We start from the raw sequence: 20,398 nt of genomic DNA, 5'->3' as shown, positions 1-20,398 counted from the left end.
TGCTGGTGCCCGGTGAGCAGCCTGTGCGTGGCAGGAGCGGGTGCTGGCAGCTCACCTGGCACCAGCCAAGGTGAGCGAGCCCCTGGCCAGCTCTGCCACACACGGGCACTGGGATCCGGCCCAGGACTGTGGGCTATGCCTGGGCAGCACACGTGGAGCAAAGGACCACCAGCTCTGTGCCCACCAGTGTCACCACACGATGCTGGCAGAGGGACTGGACTCTGCAGGGGATAGAGATCCAGAGCCTGGCCCGGCTTCATCCTTCCAGGAGAGCTGTGAGTGCCACGTTTGTCACCTCCAGCTCCTCGCTGCCACCCTGGCACGTGCACAGCCACGGCCTCGGGGTGACCAGTGCTGGTCTCAGCTCCAAGGCAGCCTGGTTGCTGCCCAGTGTGCCAGAACTGCGTGCATGCAAGGGATCATGGCAGCCCCCTGAACACCCTGCAGCTACACATGCACTTTCTTCATGAAAAAATAATAACGCGACTCCCTCCTACCTAGGAACTTGGCTAAAAAACGCAAGAAAAACGCTCAGCAAAAATGCTGCACCCCCAGGGACAGCTGGGGCTGCTCCAGCCATGGGTCACCTCGTGGCAGGACAGCCAGGTCCCCAGCTGTCACTTGTGAAAGCCACATCCCCCCTTGCGGGGTGCAGGAGGGAGGAGAACAAACATGAAGAGAGGCAGCTGGGCTTCCTTCCATCCCAGGCTGCCCCAGCTCGGCCCGCAGCCCCGGCCAGGACGCTTGGCCCTCGCCACAGGATTTCCTTGCTCTTGACGTCCATGAAAATTAGGAAATGAGGGTTCCTCGGGGAATAGGTGGGGAAGACAGCTTTTGGCAGCGGGGCCGAAAGGATGACACTTCCCACACCGTCCCCCCACATGCCGGGGACAAAGCGTGTCCTGCAGCCTCCCCAGACAAAGGGGGCAGCAGAAGTGACAGCAGTGCTGAGCTGCTGCTCCCTGAGCCCAACTGGCAGCAAAATGAAATGGGAACCGAGGGGCCTGGCCGTGGCTGGCTCAGCAGAGGGGCTGCGGTGCTGCCCCGGCCACAGGGTGCACAGGAAGAATTCAGAAAATGCATCTCAGCGAAGATATGCTGCTGCCCTGCAACTGGAGTCCCTGCAAGAGCTGGAGGCGCCACCTCAGCACAAAAACATCCATATAAAGCATGTACTGCTCATCCCAGGGGAGGGGAGAAGTGTCACATCAGCCCTCCATGGGCTCTCCAGCCTTTGTCCCCATCTGGGTAGGCAGGGGGCCGTGGGGACAGAGGGGACACAGATGGAAAAAGCTCCTGGCACAGGAGACACAGATGTAAAAAGCTCCTGGCACCTTTCAGCATCATCATGCTCCCTCCGGGAGAACTCCTGGTGCGGGGGTGCCCACCCAGCTCTCAGTGCCTGCAGGCTTTGCCTCGGGACACTGGGATGTGAGATAAGGGAAGTATTTTCCCTAAGCCCCACATTGCTGCCCGGGCCGACAGAGATCAAAGGTGACTCTGGCTACTGCATGGGGCCGTGTCCCGGGGCTGCCGCAGCCCCTCCACATCCCCCACCAGCTGAACCACCAGATACCATGCTTGCCACATGGAGAACCCCTCCCCCAGTGGGTTTCCAGATCTCCCAGGGCCAAAGGAGATTTCCAGCTTTTACTTTTCCCTGTGTTAATTCAGAAGTGAACTGGTTTAATGCAGCAGCTCGGCCTTGGCTGTTGCCTCCACGTGGGGAAGTGCAGTGGGACGGGGCTGGATGAGGACAGGGCTGACAAGGCTCTGAGTGCAGCCAGAGCTGTGCAAAGTCCTTTGGCGTTTCTTGGAAGCTCCCGTTATTGAAAGAAAAAGAAAAAAAAACCAACCCAACCGCCATAAATAAATAAATAATAATTTGTAAGCCAGAGTTCAGGAAAAGTGCTGAAAAGCAGATTGGCTGAGCGATAAGGGAAGGGAAACACATTGGCTGGACCATCACCCAGTGCCTCCGGTGCCCGTGCCCCTGGAAGTAGGTCACTACCTCACCTGACCACCTGCCCCATTAACTTCAACCTTTAGTCCCTGTCTCCTCACTACAAGCACAGGCATCTTAAAACCCCCTTGTCCAGGCGAGAAGGTGGCTCTGCAGGCAGCAGGAGGTGGGATCCTGCCCACTCCTGGGCTGTGGGCAGGGTGCCAGAGCCCCACACAGCCAGGAGCCCCACACAGCCAAGAACCCCACATGGCCCTGGAGTCCCACACGGCCAAGAACCCCACATGGCCTGGAGCTCCACATGGCCAAGAACCCCATATGGCCTGGAGACCCACATGGCTCCAGAGCCCCACATGGCCAGGAGCTCCACATGGCCAGGAGCCCCACATGGCTCCAGAGCCCCACATGGCTCCAGAGCCCCACATGGCCGGGAGCCCCACATGGCTCCAGAGCTCCACATGGCTCCAGAGCCTCACATGGCTCCAGAGCTCCACATGGCCAGGAGCCCCACATGGCCGGGAGCCCCACATGGCTCCAGAGCCCCATATGGCTCCAGAGCCCCACATGGCCGGGAGCCCCACATGGCTGGGAGCCCCACATGGCCGGGAGCCCCACATGGCCGGGAGCGTGGCGGTCACCGTGGCAGGGCCACGCTGGCGGTGGCTCCGGCGCACACAGAGTTCCCCCCTGCTAAATCACTCCAGGCTGCCAAGCAGTCACGAGAAATATAAGCCCGCGCTGGGTTGCCATGGAGCAGGGCTCAGCTGCGGGAGCCTGAAGCCGATTCCTCCGGCAAACGTGTCTGCAGCCGAGGCCCTGCCAGCACCTCGCGTCCCCGGCTCCGCGGTGGCGGCCAAGCGGTGCCACACGCGTGGTCCCGGTGGAGCCACGTCTCTGGGGACAGCACTTCCCTTCCCTGACACTGCTGCAGAGCCACACAGGGACGGTGCCCCTTGCCCTGGTGACAGCATCTCCCCAGGGCCGTGGGCATGCAGAAGTGGTGGCTCCGGTGGTGGCATTTGGCAGCAGCAGCGCAGACTGGCCCTGCACAATGTCTCTGCCCCAGCACGGGGATGTCCCCAAGCCTCCATGGTGGTGGCACGTGCTGGCCAGGGGGAATCGTGTCCTTCATGGGATCATAGAATTGTTTGGGTTGGAAGAGAGTTTAAAGCTCATCTATTCCACCCCCTGCCATGGGCAGGGATGCCTTCCAGCCTGGCCTTGGACGCTTCCAGGGATCCAGGGGCAGCCACAGCTTCTCTGGGCACCCGTGCCAAGGCCTCTCCACCTTCAAAGGGAAGATTTTTTTCCTAGTGTCTCCTGTAAACCTACTCAGTGTCAGTTTGGATCCATTCTCCTTGTCCCGTTACTACAGCACTGCAGCTCCCACATCCTGCCACAGCCCCCAGCCCCACCAAAGGGGATCTCAGAGCCTGGTGGGCTCCTGCCCTTGGCACCACATCAAATCACCTGCCAGGAGCCAGCCTGTGGCATCTCTGTCCCCAGCCCTGCACCAGAAACATGGAACCCATTTCCCAAAACCAGGAGTCTGGGGTTGGAAGGGACATTCCCAGAACATTTTTAATTAGCCAACCAACCGTGCCAAAGAGCTCGTGTAAGTGGAGTTCCTCCCTACAAAAAGGCTTTTGACATTGGAAAGGTTAATGTGAGAGAGATCCCTCTCCCTCACAAAGCTCCCTTTGCTGGAGGCCCTCGTTGAGCCCTTAATTATTCACCTGTTGGAGAGGTGCCTTTCCATTACAGCATGAGACAGGGCAGGGATGTGCAGGCAGGCAGGTGGGGGAAAACCCTCGGTGTAGGGCACCCCTGAGGTGGGGAACACAGGTCAGAATCCCAGGGGGAAGGCAGGCAGGTGTGGGGGCAGGCTCTGAGGGGCAGGTTCCAGCCCAGCCCTCCTCTCCCTCCGGCTGCTCTCTCTCTCCTGGCTCAGCTCAGACTCTGCTGTGCTCGCCAGCCTTCACAGCCTGATGTTGGGGACAGCCAGGGGACAACCTGCACCCCCAGCTCCAGCACACAGCCACCAGGACACAGCCACCCTGCTTCCCAGAAAACTTCAGCCTCCTCCAGCTCTGCCACTGCAGCAGCCCTTCGACCCACGCTGCAGCAATGCAGCTGAGGATGCGTTTTGCACAGGCCCTCGGGCTGTCCATCATCCAAACCCACCCCAAATCTTCGAGAGAAAAGCCACAGAAAGCAGGATATCGGTCAGCTCAGTGAGGACTATCAGAAATCAGAGATGCATCCCCACTTCAGCACTAGAAATGCCAACCCAGCGCGGGCTCGCTGTGCCTCCTGCACTCATCGATGGATTAAGCTGTTAGCAGGAGGCTGGGAAGTTAAAGAGGGAATATTGTATTTCAGTTCATGTGATCTTTAAACATCCCTCTGAGAAGCAGCCTGGCTTCTTTTTATTATTATTTTTCCCCCCCTCCTGCTGCACTTTGTTTGGGGTTTTTAAATTGAAGCCGTTACAGCCACGGTGCTCCAGCCTCTCACAGGGATGCTGAGAGCTGCTCCGTGGTGCTCTCGGCAGAGCTGCCTGGCTGGCACTTCCCAGCGCCTGGTGCCAGCAGATGAACCAGCTACAACCAGCTTCATACCTCTGAGCAGCAGAGTTGCACAAAATGGATTAAGGAGGCCCAGAAATGACACATTTTGAGGCGCAGCAGAACAAAATCACTTTTTTTTTTTTTTTTTTTTTTTTTTTGGGAAAAAAAAAGGAAAAAAAGAGAAAAAAATGGAAAAAGGAGTTGGCAGGAGAAAGGCAGATATCAAGTGAAAAACCCTGATTTTCTTTCTGTAGCAATGCAGGTACCACGTGAATCATCGCTGTCCTCGATATGTAAATAGAGGTTAGCTGGCACCCTCAGCACAAACCCTTGTGAATAAGGGACTGATGCAGATACCCCTGTGCATCTCCCTGAGAGCCATGCTCAGGATTCCTCCCCTGGAGGGGAAAGGATCACCTGGCACTTGCACCAACTGCGCCCTTCTCACAACCTACAGCAAAAGCAGGACAGGGAGAAGCAGGGGCGAGCGAGCAGGAGAGTCCCAGTTCCTCAAAATTTCCACGAAGGAAACGGCCACTACTCATCATCCCGTGGCCTCCTGACAACGCAGCCTCTCAGGACAACCTGCTCCGTGCTGGGGCACTGGGGTCCCTGGGGCAGCAGCTTGGGGGCTCCCCGGAGGAGGCAGTAACCCAGTTGTAAGCAGAGGCTCGTACAGTAGTAATGGGGAGAGACGTCAGCGCCAGCCCGGCCCGCCTCCCGCTCCCAGTTAGAAGCAGCATGTGACAGAGCCAGGGCTGGAGCCTTCCCCCAGTTTCATCAGAGGTTAAGGTACAAGCACAACACATGCTTACAACTTCAGGCGGTTCTTAGCGAACGCATGCAAATCATAGCTGGGGGGGGCTGTTTTTTCTTCCTTTTTCCGTCTTCTCTTTTCTTCCCATCGCAGCCCTGAGCCCCTCAGCGCACGTGGGGACAGAAGAGGAAACGGAATTATCGAAAGCAGGCGCCGGACGGGAGAGCACAGAGGGGCTGCACGGGAGCTGCAGCGAGCTGCAACGCTGCCCCCGCTGCTCCTCTCCTCCCACACCTGCAGATTTCAGAGCAGCGCTACCTGTGCTGCTCCCTCCAGCAGAGAGCACGCCGGGGGCCGGGAGAGAAAACAGGGGACACAGCCAACAGCGTTTCATCAACATTGTCTCCTATCAGCACAGGCCATTACACAGTTCTAAATTTTCCAGGGAATATTCACAACATGGTGGGCTTGCACGAGAGAGATGTGACAATTCGTATAATTTTTTTTCCCCCTCTCTTAGCAGTCGCTTTTTGAAATAAGATTCTTAAATTGGCACATCAAAGGCTGACCAAAAAGCAAAGAAAAAGAGAAACAAGGCTCCAGGCACATGCTGCAACCATAAGGGCTTTTCATGTCGTGGTTAACACACTGAGAACAGGAGGGTTATTATAGGGAAGTGGAGCCAGGAACTTTCACCTGCTCAGGGAGCAGTGGGGCTGGTGGAGGCTGCAGCCTTTGTGCCATTCTTCCAGGGGATGGCATCCCACACATGCAGCCCACTCGGGGGACAGTGTCCCACACAGCCAGCCTCCTCTCCTGCAAGCCCATGGGCTCTCTCAGCAATAACAAAATGGAAAAAACCCACAAAGTGCTTACAAAAATCTCGGCCCACTTCTCACCTTTCCTGACCCTCCTGCTGTAATCAACCTGTCAGCAGCTCTCGGTTAAGAAGCCAGGCTGCCTCCCCCTGCTCTGCCCCCAGACGCCGCCCGGTCCCGTGCCAAGCCGGAGCGCTCTGGCGCTGGTGCAGGCGGGCAGAGGTGCCGGGACTACATCAATCTGGCTGGTGGCAAGCCCTGCCTGGTTCTGGCTGGCACACGCACCGCGGGCAAATCTGATTTACCAGGTCTCGAGCCCGTGTTTGTTTTGAACCCAAACGGCGGCAGGATTAGCCCAGGTCCCGTCCCCCACAAACACACACGCTCCTGGCTGTTTGCAACCGCGGGGCTGAGCTGGTGAGAGAGCAAGGGTTGGGATGAATGCGCTCGCTTCACAATCAGAGCTATTTTGTAATCCGTGGTTATGAAAGTGAAGGGTCGGGGGGGATGATAAATAACTACAGAAAACTCTTCCCACTAGCAGCAGCCTCATCGAGCCGACTGCGAAATGCGCGGCCGTGCTCGGGCTCAGCCCCGGCTCCGGCTCCTGCCCGGTTTATTGTATAGCGCCTCTCTTGCAGCCCCCAAAATGGAAAAGCATGCGAGCCCTATAGCCAGCACGGCTCGCTCTCGTGATCCCGCCGGAGCTGCCAAGGAGCCTTAATCTGATTTTAATACCCGGCTCCGTCCAAGACACAGCCCATCCACATTTTGGAGCCGGCGACTCGCAGCACCGAGACCCCTGTCGCTGTCGCACCCCCCCTCCCCAAACCTCCATCCCCCAAGATCCCAGCCCGTATGCGTGGAATTGACGCTCGGCATGACTCATCCCACAGCCCGGCTCTATCAGCCCCCACCGCGCAGCCCCCTGCGGAGCCCCCCCCACCACCGCGCCGCCCCCTCCCCACCTCCGGGGGAGCCCTAACAACCGGGGGGTGCTTCTGCACCGAAACCCATCGAGCCATCAACTTGTCCCCTGTCCCCCCAGACTGCCGGCCGATGGGGAGTCCACGTGCGAGTGGTGCTGAAAGCGCCGGCGGGGCTGCGGGGCTGCGGCCGCCCGGGAGCCCCGGGAGGGGCGCGCACAGCCCCGCGGGCGGCCGGCTCCGCAGCCGCGGAGAGAACGGGACCGCCGCACACCCCGGGCACCCGGCGGGACGAGCCGGGCCCCGCAGCCCCGCTCCGGCAGCGCCGGCTCTTCTCCTCCCCGGGGTGCCCCGGCAAGCAGCGGGGGGGTCCGTCCAGCTCCCCCCTCCGGTGCAGCGCCGGGGAGTCGCGCAGCAGAGCCCCCCCCGCGCCGCCTACCTGGCTGTCCGCTAGGTAACTGAAGACGAAGGAGGAGAGATCCTCGTCGAGCAGAGAGCTGCAATCCGGCCCCGGCTCCGCCATCTTCCACCTCCGGCTGGGGCTGAGCACCGAGCATGCAGCAGGCGCGGCGGCGGGAGCCGGGCGGCCGGCGGGGCGGGGAGCGCGGAGCGCCGGGGCGGAGCCGCCCGCAGCCCCCGCCCGCAGCCCCCGCCCGCAGCCCCCGCCCGCAGCCCCCGCCCGCAGCCCCCGCCCGCAGCCCCCGCCCGCAGCCCCCGCCCGCAGCCCCCGCCCGCAGCGGCTGCGGAGCCGGACACGGGGGGATCGCTGCGAGGAAGCGCCCCGGGGGCTTTGCAGACACGCGTGGGACACCGCTTTTGTGTGTCCCTTGGAAGTGCCACCCCGTCAAACAGGGGGTGCCACCGGCCCCTGGGTTGCTCCGAGTTTGGATGTGTAAGCGTTGGTGCAGCGGGTCAGACCAGGGGGCACATCCAGGCTCTCTCTGGGGCTTTTAAAGTAGTTCCTGCAGGAGCGCCTTCCCCAGGGACACCACACGCAGAGGGATCCCACTTTGAGCAGCGCCACTGTGCACACCTTAAAATTGCCAGCGTTTAGAAGTGGGAGCATCCAACAGCGCCAGGCACCTCTCCACAGTCCCCAGATCACCCCATTTGGAGTGATATTTGGAGATACAAAAACCCTGAGAGGGGCGGCTGGGCCAGGAGTTGCTTCCAAGCTCCGTGGGTCTGCATGAAGTGGGACCAGGGGACTGCAGTAAAGAGTAAAAAGGAGCAAAAGATCTTCTGATTTTCCTTGTTTTCATTTCAGCTGCGGCTGTGAGCATCTTGATGTCACGCACGTCATCTTTCTGTCTGGGGTTTTGAGGCGTATCCTAAAAGCCCTTTCAGAAATAATTAATGATGGGACCAAAAATCTCATGAATGTTCTATTTACTTACCCGTAGCAATTACATGGGAAAGAGCAGGGCTTGGCACTGCAGCCTGAATTAGCTGATACACAACCAACCAAGTGGCAACACCTGCAGCCTAATGGCTCCAAATCCTTGATTCCCCTCAGAGTGCCTAGACAGGCCTGCAGGGTCACCACAAAGAGCTGATGGAGCAAAGTGATGTGGAGCTATCGGGGTGGGGAGCTCTGTGCCAGGCTCTGAGGGGTGAGCAGAAAGTGCTTCTTCCTCTGGCAGGAAAGGCCTGCCCGTGTTCTCCTTGCTGTTGTTTCAAAGGCAGAACTGTTTCCAGGCACTTTTTAAATTCCCCTTTGGCTCAGGACACGTTGTGAACACCAGGCAATAGAGCAACACTGGGTTTTCCCTGATGATCCCGAGCCTTGCACCAAAGGGAGATGTCAGGAACAGCGTCTGTTGTGTCACACTGATGAGAGCTGCAGGCCAGAGTGGCCTGGCTGCCGGGATGGGACAAAGCAACTCTTCCTCGTTGCTGTGCACTCTAGTACTAATTACTGAGTGCCAAAACACTTACCCAAGGTGCTTTTCCAGCTGCCCTGCCAGCACTGAAACTTCTCTTCCCATGGGTGGGAGGCCTGGGCCCGGAATGCCCTGCCAGGATTCCCAGTCACAGCGGGCACAGCACACTCAGCAGGGCCAAGGAAGGAAATTGCCTTCCTCTGGGGCATGTGCAATTCCTTGAAGACTGGCACTCAAATTCCCAGCTGAGCCCACTGAGCAGTGATCTGCATTCCTTTCCTTGAAGAAGATAAAAGTGATGAAGGCTAAGGTGTGATGAAGATGAGCAGAGAGCAGAAGGGAGGTTTGCCACATCAGGGCTGGAAGGCCTCACCACACCAGTCCTTTGGGAGGAATTTGTTTCACAAAAGGCGAAGTTTGCACTTGTGTATCTCGTGATTTCCTTTGCACCATCTGCACTCAAGTCGGAAGTAACATTCGTGGGAATTACTCGTCAATTGTCATTCAAAAATCAAGTTGTGCATAGCTGGGTTTTTCAGAAATACCTTTTCCCTTCTGGTCCTTGTACAAGAACATTTCCCTTTCTTTCTGATGGAGGAGATGAGCCCTTCCCAGCCTCCATCCTGCAGGACACCCCTCTGGCAGCAGCCACCCCCAGGCGTGGAGGAGCATGAGGAAAGAAAACCTCAGCCTGCACTGCCCCATTTCCCCTCTGAACAGACAGGTGAGGGCTTCTTCCAGCCCCGCAGCAAAACTGGATGTGATATTGGGGTCAGACTCCCTTGTGCTGGGACGAGGATAGAGGACAGCAGAGCACAATGGGGCTTCTTGGCCAAGTGGACTTTCTGCTGCTTCTGGGTTTCTGTGGGATCCTGCAGGATGAAGTACAGCTGCTGACGTGGCTGCAAGTTGTTGTTAACCTGCCCAGCTTCAGCTCCTGACTGCTCTGGACTTTTGCACAGTCCAAGCATTTTTCTGTGCCTTTTGGTTCTTTTCACCTATGAAATGGAGATCACACCGCTTCCCTGTGTCCTGCAGCTTCTGGAGGAACTGGTTGAATAACACTCATAAAAAGGGCTTTGGAAGCACCAGGAGAGAGGAGAAGGAGGACAGGATGTTATAAGTGGTGTTGTCTCCACCTTCTCAGAAGTCAGTCATGTGGCAGCCTCAGAACCAGCTGCGGTGGTAGGGATGGTGGTGGTGTGAATGGGACATGGCATTGCCCGTGTCACACACCTGCCCTGTGCACAGGACCTGGCCAGCTCTGCCGTGTGCTCACAGCTTCCCTCCTCAACCAGACCCCGAGCTTCGAGAGCAGGGCAGCTGCCAGAGCTCCAGCTCCTGCTGCTCTCTGTATCTGTGGGCTCCAGGAGGTGTCAGCCCCTCTCGAGCAGAGTTAAACCCCCTGTGCCCACCCTGGCCTGGCAGCCCTGGCTGTGCTGGAGTGCCCCGTGGCACCACGCCGCCTCTGCAGCAGCAACTCGATGCTCAGCCCGGAGGGGCTGGGGATAACATTACCGAGGTAAAATATAACAGGAAATCTTGCAAATGTCCTTTCAAAACAACAGCGAGCGAGTAATGTCATTGGGCCAGCGGTCAGGAGGGGACAGGGTTTGAAGGTACCCTGCGCCTGCCAAGGGCCAGGCGTGGGACAGCGGCCGGAGCCAATGAGCGCCGGCTGGGCAGGAGCCACCCCGGGCCCGCGGCCGCCCGCCTCGCTCTCACGTTGCAGCTGCCTCTGTTTGTGGATGGCAGAATGTTGTAAGGAGCGGGCAGTGAGAGGCAGCGGCAAATGGGGCTGCTCCGAGGAGTTACACCACCCGCAGCCCCCGCTGGTGACACTCTCTGCTCGGCACTCCCGTGACACGGGCGACTGGAGCGGTGGCCGCTCTCGCTGGGGACGGGGCAAGGCTTTGTGGGCTGGCAGCAGCTCCGTGAGCCGCTGCTGGGCGAGCTGGGGGCAGCTGAAGGGGAAGGCGTCCCCAGGCTGCCCAGAGCCCTGCCCTGCAGCCCTCTCCATCCACACAGGCTGCTCAGGTGTGCACAGTGCTCGGCAGTGCCATGCCCAGGGTTTCGCCGACTTTCTCTGCCTGGCTCCCTTCCACGAGCTCTGCTTTCCCTTCCCCACAGCCCTGCTCAGCCTTATCCTTCACCTGAGATCATGAGCACAGGGACAGAGTGTTGCTTTCCCTCCATGCTTTCTGTGCCTCATTAGCTGTGTGCACCTGGGAGCTCCTGTCTCCTCCTCCTCCTCAGCTGGTGACAGGAGGGCTCTGTTATGCTTCGTGGCCAGCAAGGAATGAAAGTCTGATCTCCTCTCTGCCGCAGGGCTGAGGGACTGGCCCCTGGGGCTGGAGGGGACCTAGGAAACAAAAGTGGATTTTGAGGGCAAGGTGGGCTCCTGGCTCTGAGATGCAGCTTGTCCAGGGGGTAAGGCTCTTTCCCCAGAGCAGGGGCTGCTGCAGCTCTGTCAGAGGAGCCTGTGGCCAGCACTAAGGGCTGAGGGATGCACCCATGCAGGGGATGCTGTAAGGGCTGCAGCCTGCCCCACCCTGAGCCTGCCCCGCTCCCAAACTGCAGCCTGGAGCGTGATGGGGAGGCAAATCCACACAGTTATTGCAGAGAAAACCTGTCAGGAGACAAGTGTGATGGCAAAGGAGCAAGAAGGGGGTTTTGTGGCTGCATTGTTGGAACAGATGGGAATTTCCTGGAGCAAGAGGCAGCGGAGGGTAGGGATGGCTGCTGCACGATGGCTCACGCTGCCCACCAGCTGTGTGGGCCGAGCAGGGGACCAGGATGCCCATTGACTCCTTATGGCACCTTCAGTGACTCATTTGTCCACAGAAGCAGCACACCCACAGCAGCTGAAGCAGCTTGTCCTCCTCCCCAGGCTGCTCTGGCACAGCAGGGCCAGCCGGCCCCTTCTGCCTGGGGATGGGAGGCTGGCAGCAGCCCAGGGCACTCGGCTCACGCTGTACCTCGCTTCATCTGGGGGAAGGAACACGCTGTCAGAGCCCTTGCACTGCTCCTTCTGCACTGCCTGACATCCCAGCCTGCAGCCCCAGGCTGCCCCTCTCTGGTCCAGGGCTGGTGCCCCCCGTGCTGCCCAGAGCAGCCTGGCACAGGGCACCAGCCAGCTGTGGGGCCGGCAGGATGGCACCGTGTGCTTCGTGTCCCTTCCACTCCATGTGAGCTCGGCTCTCCCACAGCCCTGGCAGCTCTCACACTGTGCTGCCAGTGTCTGTCACAGCCCATCCATGTCAGCCCACTGGCCTCTGGCTGCCCCCCGGCCTCATCCCTGCCTGCTGAGCTGCCTGTGCTCCTGGTGCTGCTGCCTGGGCTCCCCTCGCTGCCCGTGCCTGCCTGGCAGGACAGCCCCAGGAGCTGGGCTTTCTATCTCCTGTACCCCCACCATCCCGCTGCCAGGAGGAGTGGGGGGCACTGGGGTGGCTGGCCGAGACCCAGGCTGGCCTCATCCTCCTCTGCTGATGGCTGCGAGCAGGGCAGCTCCCCCTGCCTCTTGCTGGAGGCTGCTCAGAGTCTGGGTGCCTCTCTTCCTCTCTCTGTGTTAACTGCCTCGTCCCAGAGACGTGCCATGATCACCAGAGCAGGTCCTGATCCTCCTGCACCAGCAGAGCTGGCCAAGGCAGTGAGCAGTGGAGGGAGACGCCGTGGATCTGCAGCACTGCTGAGCAAGGACTTGCTGTTCCCCAAGCAGCTGTTGCTGGCAGGGATGTCCATGGGCATCTCCTGGCTCGTGACTCCCAGCGTGCCAGGCTGGCTCTGTCTGTCCCTGGGCCTCCATCTCGCAGCACCTCCTCCTCCTCTGTCACCAGCTGTCCCCTGAGCATCCCCCACAGTGACTGGCCACCGTCCCAAGCTCCTGCAGCCCTGCCTGGGCACGAGTGGTGGGAAGGGGCTGGTGCTCAGCTCCTGGCACCCTCTGAGCACAGACACTGCTGTCAGAGCAGAATCCCCTCAGCAGGCGTTTCCCCCTTGCCAGGCTGGCCAGCAAAGCCACCCTCAGCACTTTGGGGAGTTGGGGAGTCCGTGGGGGCTGGCTGTGAGGGGCGGGCAGCAGGCACTGGTGCATCTCCCAGCCCTGTGCAGACACTGCTGTGCTGCTCCTCAGCGCCTCAGCACCGTCTCTCTGAGCAGGAGACACTTCAGCTCCAGCCAGTGCTATAAATAAAACCCCGTTCTTTTATCCCGCCAAATAGGTTCTCATTGATTTTACCTATTCCTCCTCTTCCCCCCGAATCCCTTTGGAATGTGAAGTCGGCTGTGGAGGAGCTTGGGGAGCCGCCAGCCCGGCTGGGGAAATGCCACCCCCTCCAGCCCCTCTTCCTGGGAATAGCTGCTCTCTCTCTGGGCAGGCGGCACCGCTGGAGGAGAGCAAACGAAGCTCCCTGGTGGAAGTTTGCCGGCTAATTATTTATTAATGTCCTGGCAGCGCAATCACCGGCAGCCAGGCAGCCCCTGAGCCCCAGGAGGAGGAGGAGGAGGAGGAGGATGGAGAGCTTTGCTGATGGGGCTTTCTCGCTGAGGGTCTCGGGGTGAGCTGACACCGCTTTGGTGTCCGGCTGCTCCGGTTCCCCATGAGGTAAAGGGGGCCCATCCCAAAGGGGACCATCCCAGAGACCCTGGGAAGCACTGAGGGCTGGCCCCAGGGTGGCCCCGGTCCCTTGTGGGTGATGGCAGCTGTGGGGCTCAGCCCCCCCAGAGCAGGCAGCGTTTGGATGCTGACTTGCTGCAAGCAGCTCCTCTGCACACAGGAGCTCCCCGTGCAGGGATAGCAACAGAAATAATGCAGCAAATCACAGCTCGCACAGCCTCCCTGGCACTTGAAAGCATCTCGAGAGCTTAAAAAGCTGCAAGATGCTCTCATTCCCATCCTCTCCGTGCTCCTGTGCTTAGAGGACGGGGGGAGCATCAATTTCCCCGGCAACGGGGCCCGGCTCGGGCTCGGTGCGGGAGGCAGGGCGGCCTCGTGCTGCCCGAGCGGGGCTCCGGCTGACTCATCGCCATGCAGTATGCAATTACCACGGCGAGTGCGGGCCCCTGCTGTTCCGCACAGGTATCTGTGTCAGCCAGGGCTATTTCCAGCTCTCCCCGCTCCGCAGAGAGGTAAGAACAGAGCCGCCTCGCTCCTCCGCCCGCCACAGGCACGGGCACGAGTTTCCCGGGAGCGGCGAGCCGGGGGGCTGAGGATGGCATCCCGAGAGCCCGAATTGCACAGCCGGGGGAGGAGAGATCCGTGCCACTCATGCCCACGCGTTCCGCGCTGCTGCGGCCGCAGCTCCGGCTGGCAGCGCCCGGGGCTCGCAGCGCTGGCACCGGGCATTGTCAGCGCTGCAAAAGGAGCAGCAGGGACGGGATAAAGCGCAGACTGAGAAATGCTCCGGCCTGGAGAGGCAGGGGAGAGAGCGGGATAAAGCAGGGACGGGATAAAGCACAGACTGAGAAATGCTCCGGCCTGGAGAGGCAGGGCAGGGATGGGATAAAGCAGGGATGGGATAAAGCACAGACTGAGAAATGCTCCGGCCTGGAGAGGCAGGGGAGAGAGCGGGATAAAGCACAGACTGAGAAATGCTCCGGCCTGGAGAGGCAGGGCAGGGGAGGGATAAAGCACAGACTGAGAAATGCTCCGGCCTGGAGAGGCAGGGCAGGGATGGGATAAAGCACAGACTGAGAAATGCTCCGGCCTAGAGAGGCAGGGCAGGGATGGGATAAAGCACAGACTGAGAAATGCTCCGGCCGGGAGAGGCAGGGGAGAGAGCGGGATAAAGCAGGGACAGGATAAAGCTCGGACTGAGAAATGCTCCGGCCTGGAGAGGCAGGGGAGAGAGCGGGATAAAGCACAGACTGAGAAATGCTCCGGCCGGGAGAGGCAGGGCAGGGATGGGATAAAGCACAGACTGAGAAATGCTCCGGCCTGGAGAGGCAGGGCAGGGCAGGGATAACGGGAGCGCAGCGGTGAGAGGCAGCGCCTTTCCCTGACCGAGCAGATAACTAACGGAGCTCCACAGCTCTGCCTCTCCACCTGACACCGAGTGCCCACCGTGCCCCAGCAAGCTGTCGAGCCAAACTGCACTCAGAGAGTGAGATTTTTGGATTCCCAAAATGTTTGCCTACGATTTTTCTCGCTGCTTTTCCCGCTGGTTGCCGTGAGCTGGAATTGGGGAAAGCCTCAGGTGTTGGGAACATCTGGGACAAGGATGGAGCCCTCCAGCCACAAGCCTCGATGGTGGCAGGGTTTTTCCAGCTGGGGCTGTCCCAGCAGGGCAGGAGCTGCAGCCCTGTCCCCGTGGCCATGAGCAGAGGCAGCTGTGCCATCACACCAGTGCTCAAACTGGCAAGGACTGGTGTCCCTGCCTGGGAAGGACGAGTCTGCCCCGGGGGAGCAAGCCCAGCCTTGCACAGCCTTTGGGGTTTTCCCGAGGTGCTGGAGGTTTGCTCACCTTCCCCGGGAGGATATGATATGAGAGGAGCCTCCCCATGCAATGGAGATGTGCCTTCTGTGGGTCTGCCCAGGGTGGTGACACGATGGGTGTGTGACATCCCTGAGCCCCAGGGTGCAGCCTGTGGCAGGGAACATTCTAAATCCATTTTCCCTGCCCTGACAGTGAGCAGTGGTCACCCCCCAGCTGGGCTCAGGTGGCTGGGCCTGCAGGGGCAGGTGTGGGGGAAAAAGGAAAAAGAAGGGATGGATACATCCAACAGTCAGGCAGGCTCTGTGCCTCAGCATCCCTGTGGCCTTTGCCCGACCTGTGCCCACCAAAGCCAGGCCTGGGAGGGGTTGAGGCCTCAGCCAGACCCGTGCCCCTGCTCCAGGTGCCAGGCTGAGAACAGCACCCAGCCTTTGTCCTTCCCACAGCCCTCACTCAGCACGGGAGAGCTGCTACAGTATTTCACTGGAAAAACCACATTAATCATCCTCAGCACCGCCTCCCTGGCCTTTGTTACAGTTTGGTGCCCCAGCAGCGGCTTTAAAAGCATTATTTATTTTTAATAAAAGCTGATCTAAAGAGCGGCGTTGGCAGGATGATAAAAATAAAAATGCAGTGGTTGTCACAACTGTCAGCATCCCTGGGAATGGGGTCTGGCAGTGCCCGGCTGCCTTCCCCCCCAGCCTGAGTGGCTGCACAGGAAAGGAGAAAACAGCCAGCAGCACGTGCCTTGGGCAGCCTCTGTGCCAGGAAAGCAGCTCCTGCTCCTCAGTTTAATACACAGGTGCACTTCTCCAGTGTAGTTGTAATTTTCTAAATGTTTAGCAACTTTAATTTCATTTACTGCATGAATAAATGAGCAAATAGGACATATACAAATGTTGGGAAGTAAATTAGCTTAAGTCTTTTCATTAAAAGAACTATGTGTTATTAAAACATCTGTGTTGCAATGTGCTGATATCACATTAGCAACAGGAATAAGAAATCCTGTTTATCCCTAGGAAACTAGATTTTCAGGGCATGGATCTGGCAGCGAGCACCGGGGCTGAGGCTGTAAACCACAGTGCCTGGCAGCATCTCCACTTCCCCAGGGAGCCCTGCAGAGTCACGGGGCAGCATTCCGTGTCCCAGGCTCCAGGGCAGGCTGAGCGCTGCATCCCCAGGCTGTCCCTGGAAAACTCTGCCCAGCCCCAAGGCAGGGTGCATCAGGCAGGGGGAGAGGGAAGCGTGCAGGAATTGTGCAGGAATTGAGCAGGAGGGATGCTGGAAGGATGCAGGAAGGATGCAGGAAGCACACCTCACTCACTTCCTGACCATCTCTTCTCTTTCCATCCCTTTTCCTTCGGGCGGACGGGAACAAAGCTGAACAGGAGGCCCAGCCCAGCTCTGCCATCCCTGCTGCTGAGGCTCTCTCAGCCATGGCCAGCCTGGCGGCTTTCTCTGCAGAGCAGGGTCAGGGAGCTGCTCCAGGGCTCCTCTCGAGCTCAGGTTTCTCCCTGGCTCTTCCCGAGGAGCTCCGTTTGCAGAGCCCCGTGAGCAGCAGGGTTTCAATGCTGTCTGGCCGAGGCAGAGCCCAGCCGAGGCTGGGACAAAACAAAACCAGCATTCACGGGCAGTCATTGAAATTCCCAGCAGCTGTTCCCAACCACTCAGGTCTGCTGTCCTTTGCTGTCCTCAGGCACTTCCAGGGACATTTTCCTGGGTGGCAGAAGAACAAGTCCACCCATGAACAGCATCCCTCATCCTCCTGCTCCTGCCCGATGACACCAGCCCTGCTGGGGTGGCACTGCCCGGTTCGGGGGTCACTCAGTGCCAGCTGGGTGCCGCTGCCTGCAGACACCCCCAGACCCTGCCCTGGTGTCTGGCAGGCACCTCTCGGGCTCCAGCTCATGCCCATGCCCTGAGGCATCCCCTGCTGCTCCCGAGGCCGAGCCGGGCTGTGGGGGGGGCAGCCCAGGCTGTCTCCATCACCTGCCCACAGCAGGAGAACGGCCGGGACGGCGGGAGAGCCCTCGGGCATGGATGGGGCTGCGGGCAGGCACGGCCACGGCAGCCCCAGCGCCGCCCCAGGCTGGGCTCACAGGAGGCAGAAACTGCTCGGGCACGGGTTTGGGTCAGGCTGGGGTTAACCCCAGCTGTGCCTGGCCCTGGGGCAGGCAGGGGCACGCCGGGCAGGCAGCAGGAGCCAGCACACTCAGGGAGCCGGGGCTGAACGCTGCCTGCAGCCCCAGAGCCGAGCTGCAACAAATGAGTTCAGTGGCCTCAATTTAATTCCCTTTTGGACACGGCGGGAAAAAGATATTAAAGGAGGGAGAAAGAGAGCAGAACCCTGGATTGATCGGTGCTGGGATGGGATGGTGAGCTGCAGACAGGGGTGAGCCCCGGGGCAAAGGGGGCTGTGCTGGCAGCAGGGATGGGGTCACAGGGACAGCACAGGGGGTGTCACTCCCACGGATGTGCCCAGTTCATGTAGCTGGAGCCACCAGAGCAAGGGTGCACCAAACACAGGGCTCCTCCATCCCGGGAAATCCATGGGCTGTGGGAGAGAGCCCCTGTCCCCCTGCTCTCCCCACCCACGGTGTCCCTGGCACTGGGGCACACCCAGCCAAGGGCAGGCTGGCAGGGGGAAGGTGCCACTTCCAGCCCTCAGGAGCCAGGACTCCGATTTCAAAAAATAAAGTGAGGTTTTCATCTGTATTTGCTTAGCGGGGTAATGACTTTATTTCTGATACGATGCTCTGGTCCCTGATGGCTCAGGCACGGAAAGGGAGAGCTGATAAGAGTGAAGAGGCCCGGCCAGAGGGATGCTGGTGGCTGCTCTGTGCCTGGCATTCCCCAGCTGGATCCCTTCCAGGGGATTCCAGAAATGCTGTCAGCTCTGGGAGCTGCACTGTGGCCATGGGGAGGGCAGCAGCTCGAGGAGGTGAAAGCCAGCCCTGATAAGAGCTGGGCTCTGCCCCGTTATGGCTGTGGGGAAGGCACAAGAGCAGCACAAGGTATTCCATACTTGCTGTGACCTGCCTGGGTCACCCTGTGCCTCTGGCCTCATCCTCTTTGGGAGGAACAAACCCTCCCTGACACCCCTCTGTGGCCACCCCATGCCCTGGGTGGCTGCTGAGGCCTGGCAGGCAGCAGGGAATGTCCCTTCTTGGAAGATCTAATCACTCCCAGAGCACTCCAGCTCCATTCCTCCACCACAAGAAACAACTGATGTGTTTTGCCTGAGGTAACTGCTTTAGATTGGGAGGGCAATCCCAACCCCACTGCACCCAGCTCCCCCCAGCCTGAACAAGACGAGTTTTCTTTGCTGAGGAGGAAGGAGGTTTCTCCTCTCCCCCATCACTTGTTCCAAGTTTGCCAGTCCCACAGAGACATGAGCAGAGCTCTGTGCATCTGGAGGGTTAACATCTCAGCTCTTCCAAATAAATAGAAAATGACCCAGTTTCTTTATTTTCCTCTTTTCCCAAAGTCCAAACACCCAAAAAATGAGACGGTAAGTGGAAGCCACAAATAGATTTCATGTATCCTGGCAGAGCTGGGAGATGAAAGCAGGGAAATCAGCTCCTGCCTCCCCTGCTCAGACCTGGGAATGGTGCAGCACATCTTGCCAGGGGCTCATTTCCCTGGATTAACCAAGCAGGAGAGGTTTTGGGTCTGATCCCAGCTCGAATCCCCATCCCTGGGGTCCAGGCTCTTCCCAAGCTCTCCCCAGAGCTGCTCCCATCTATCTGCCTTGTTCCAGGCATTAAGGTGAGTGGCAGAACGTGCCCAGCCTTCAACCATTCCTATCACGTCCCATCTGGAGACAGAAATCTGCCTGCTGGCTTCACAATTAAAATTGAAATGATTTGATTATGGGGCTTCATTAGTAAAAACAAACACCAGGCAGCCTCCCTCCCTCCCTCTCCCCGCATCCCCGCCCAGCCGTTCCTCCCTGGGGCTGTTTTAGGTAAATCCCAGCCGGGATGCGGTCGGGATCACAAAAGGCTCCGTGTCTGCAGCTCGGAGCTCCTGTCGGGAGCAGCCTGAAAGAGGCAGATTTCAGACCCACAAATCTCCTTCGGGCAGGGATGAAGGAGCAGCCCCGGTGGCTCGATGGGCTGCACGGAGTGCCCAATAGAGCGGGCAGGGGAGCAGGGAGGGGTGCAGGATGCTTTCTACCCCTCTGGGTGCTTTCCATCCCCTCTGGGTGGTTCCCAGACTCTCTGGGTCCTTTCCATCCCCTCTGGATGCTTTCCATCCCCTCTAGATTCTTTCCAGCCCCTCCGTGTCCTTTCCAGCCCCTCTGGGTCCTTTCCAGCCCCTCTGGATGTTTCCCAGACCCTCTGGGTGCTTGCAGACCTCACCAAGGGGTTCTCAGAGCTTTTTGGCCTCCTGCCTGGACTCCATCCCCTTCATTCCATGAGTCTCTGCACCTCCATACCAACCTGGCCTTGTCCTTGCTCGCTCCCTTTTCCTTCCCTGCAGCTGCAGCATCCCATGGGAAGGGCTGAGCAGGCTTGGAGCAGGCACGGAGTAAGCATGGAGCAGGCTTGGAGCAGGCACGGAGTAAGCATGGAGCAGGCTTGGAGCAGGCACAGAGTAAGCATGGAGCAGGCTCAGAGCAGGCACAGAGTAAGCATGGAGCAGGCTCAGAGCAGGCTCAGAGCAGGCTCAGAGCAGGCTGCCCGTGGTGTGTGCAGATGCTCCAGTCCCTGAAGCATTGGCAGTTCTGGGGGAAGCAATTCAATCATCCCTCGGGGCGTTGGGAACAGGCTGTGCAGGCTGGAGAGGAGGAATGCCAACGGAGGGGGGCTTGGGAATGCTGCTGGGCTCGGGTGCTCTCCCTGGGACTGGTTTTCTCCAGCAGTGGCAGGACAAGGGGAATGGTTTCCAACGGCCAGAGAGTAGGGTTGGGTCAGATATTGGGAAAAAACTGAAGTGTCGCCAAGGCAGTGGCACTAACAGCATTGCTGTCCTACCCTGGCTCGCCTTGTGGGCTAAATCTTTAACCAGATCAAGGGTTTAACTTTATCAGTAGCTGGAAAAACGT

The 20,398-nt window shown here is 59.2% G+C and overlaps 1 protein-coding gene across 1 annotated transcript in view; it reads right to left on the bottom strand.

Moving 5' to 3' along the window:
* PPARGC1B (PPARG coactivator 1 beta) overlaps positions 1-7,615 on the bottom strand; it is a 49,347-nt gene extending 41,732 nt beyond the window's left edge. Inside the window, exon 1 of the mRNA XM_063169071.1 lies at positions 7,474-7,615. Within this exon, the coding sequence (XP_063025141.1) occupies positions 7,474-7,557 (84 nt within the window). The 5' untranslated portion in view covers positions 7,558-7,615. The remainder of the gene's footprint in view (positions 1-7,473) is intronic.
* Positions 7,616-20,398: the final 12,783 nt, after the last annotated feature.

The sequence above is a fragment of the Melospiza melodia genome, chromosome 14 (genome assembly GCF_035770615.1).
Source record: "Melospiza melodia melodia isolate bMelMel2 chromosome 14, bMelMel2.pri, whole genome shotgun sequence".
In the NCBI taxonomy this organism is placed as follows: Eukaryota; Metazoa; Chordata; class Aves; order Passeriformes; family Passerellidae; genus Melospiza; species Melospiza melodia.
The sequence above is the reverse complement of the archived record's forward strand: the minus strand, read 5'-3'. Positions and strand labels throughout refer to the sequence as shown.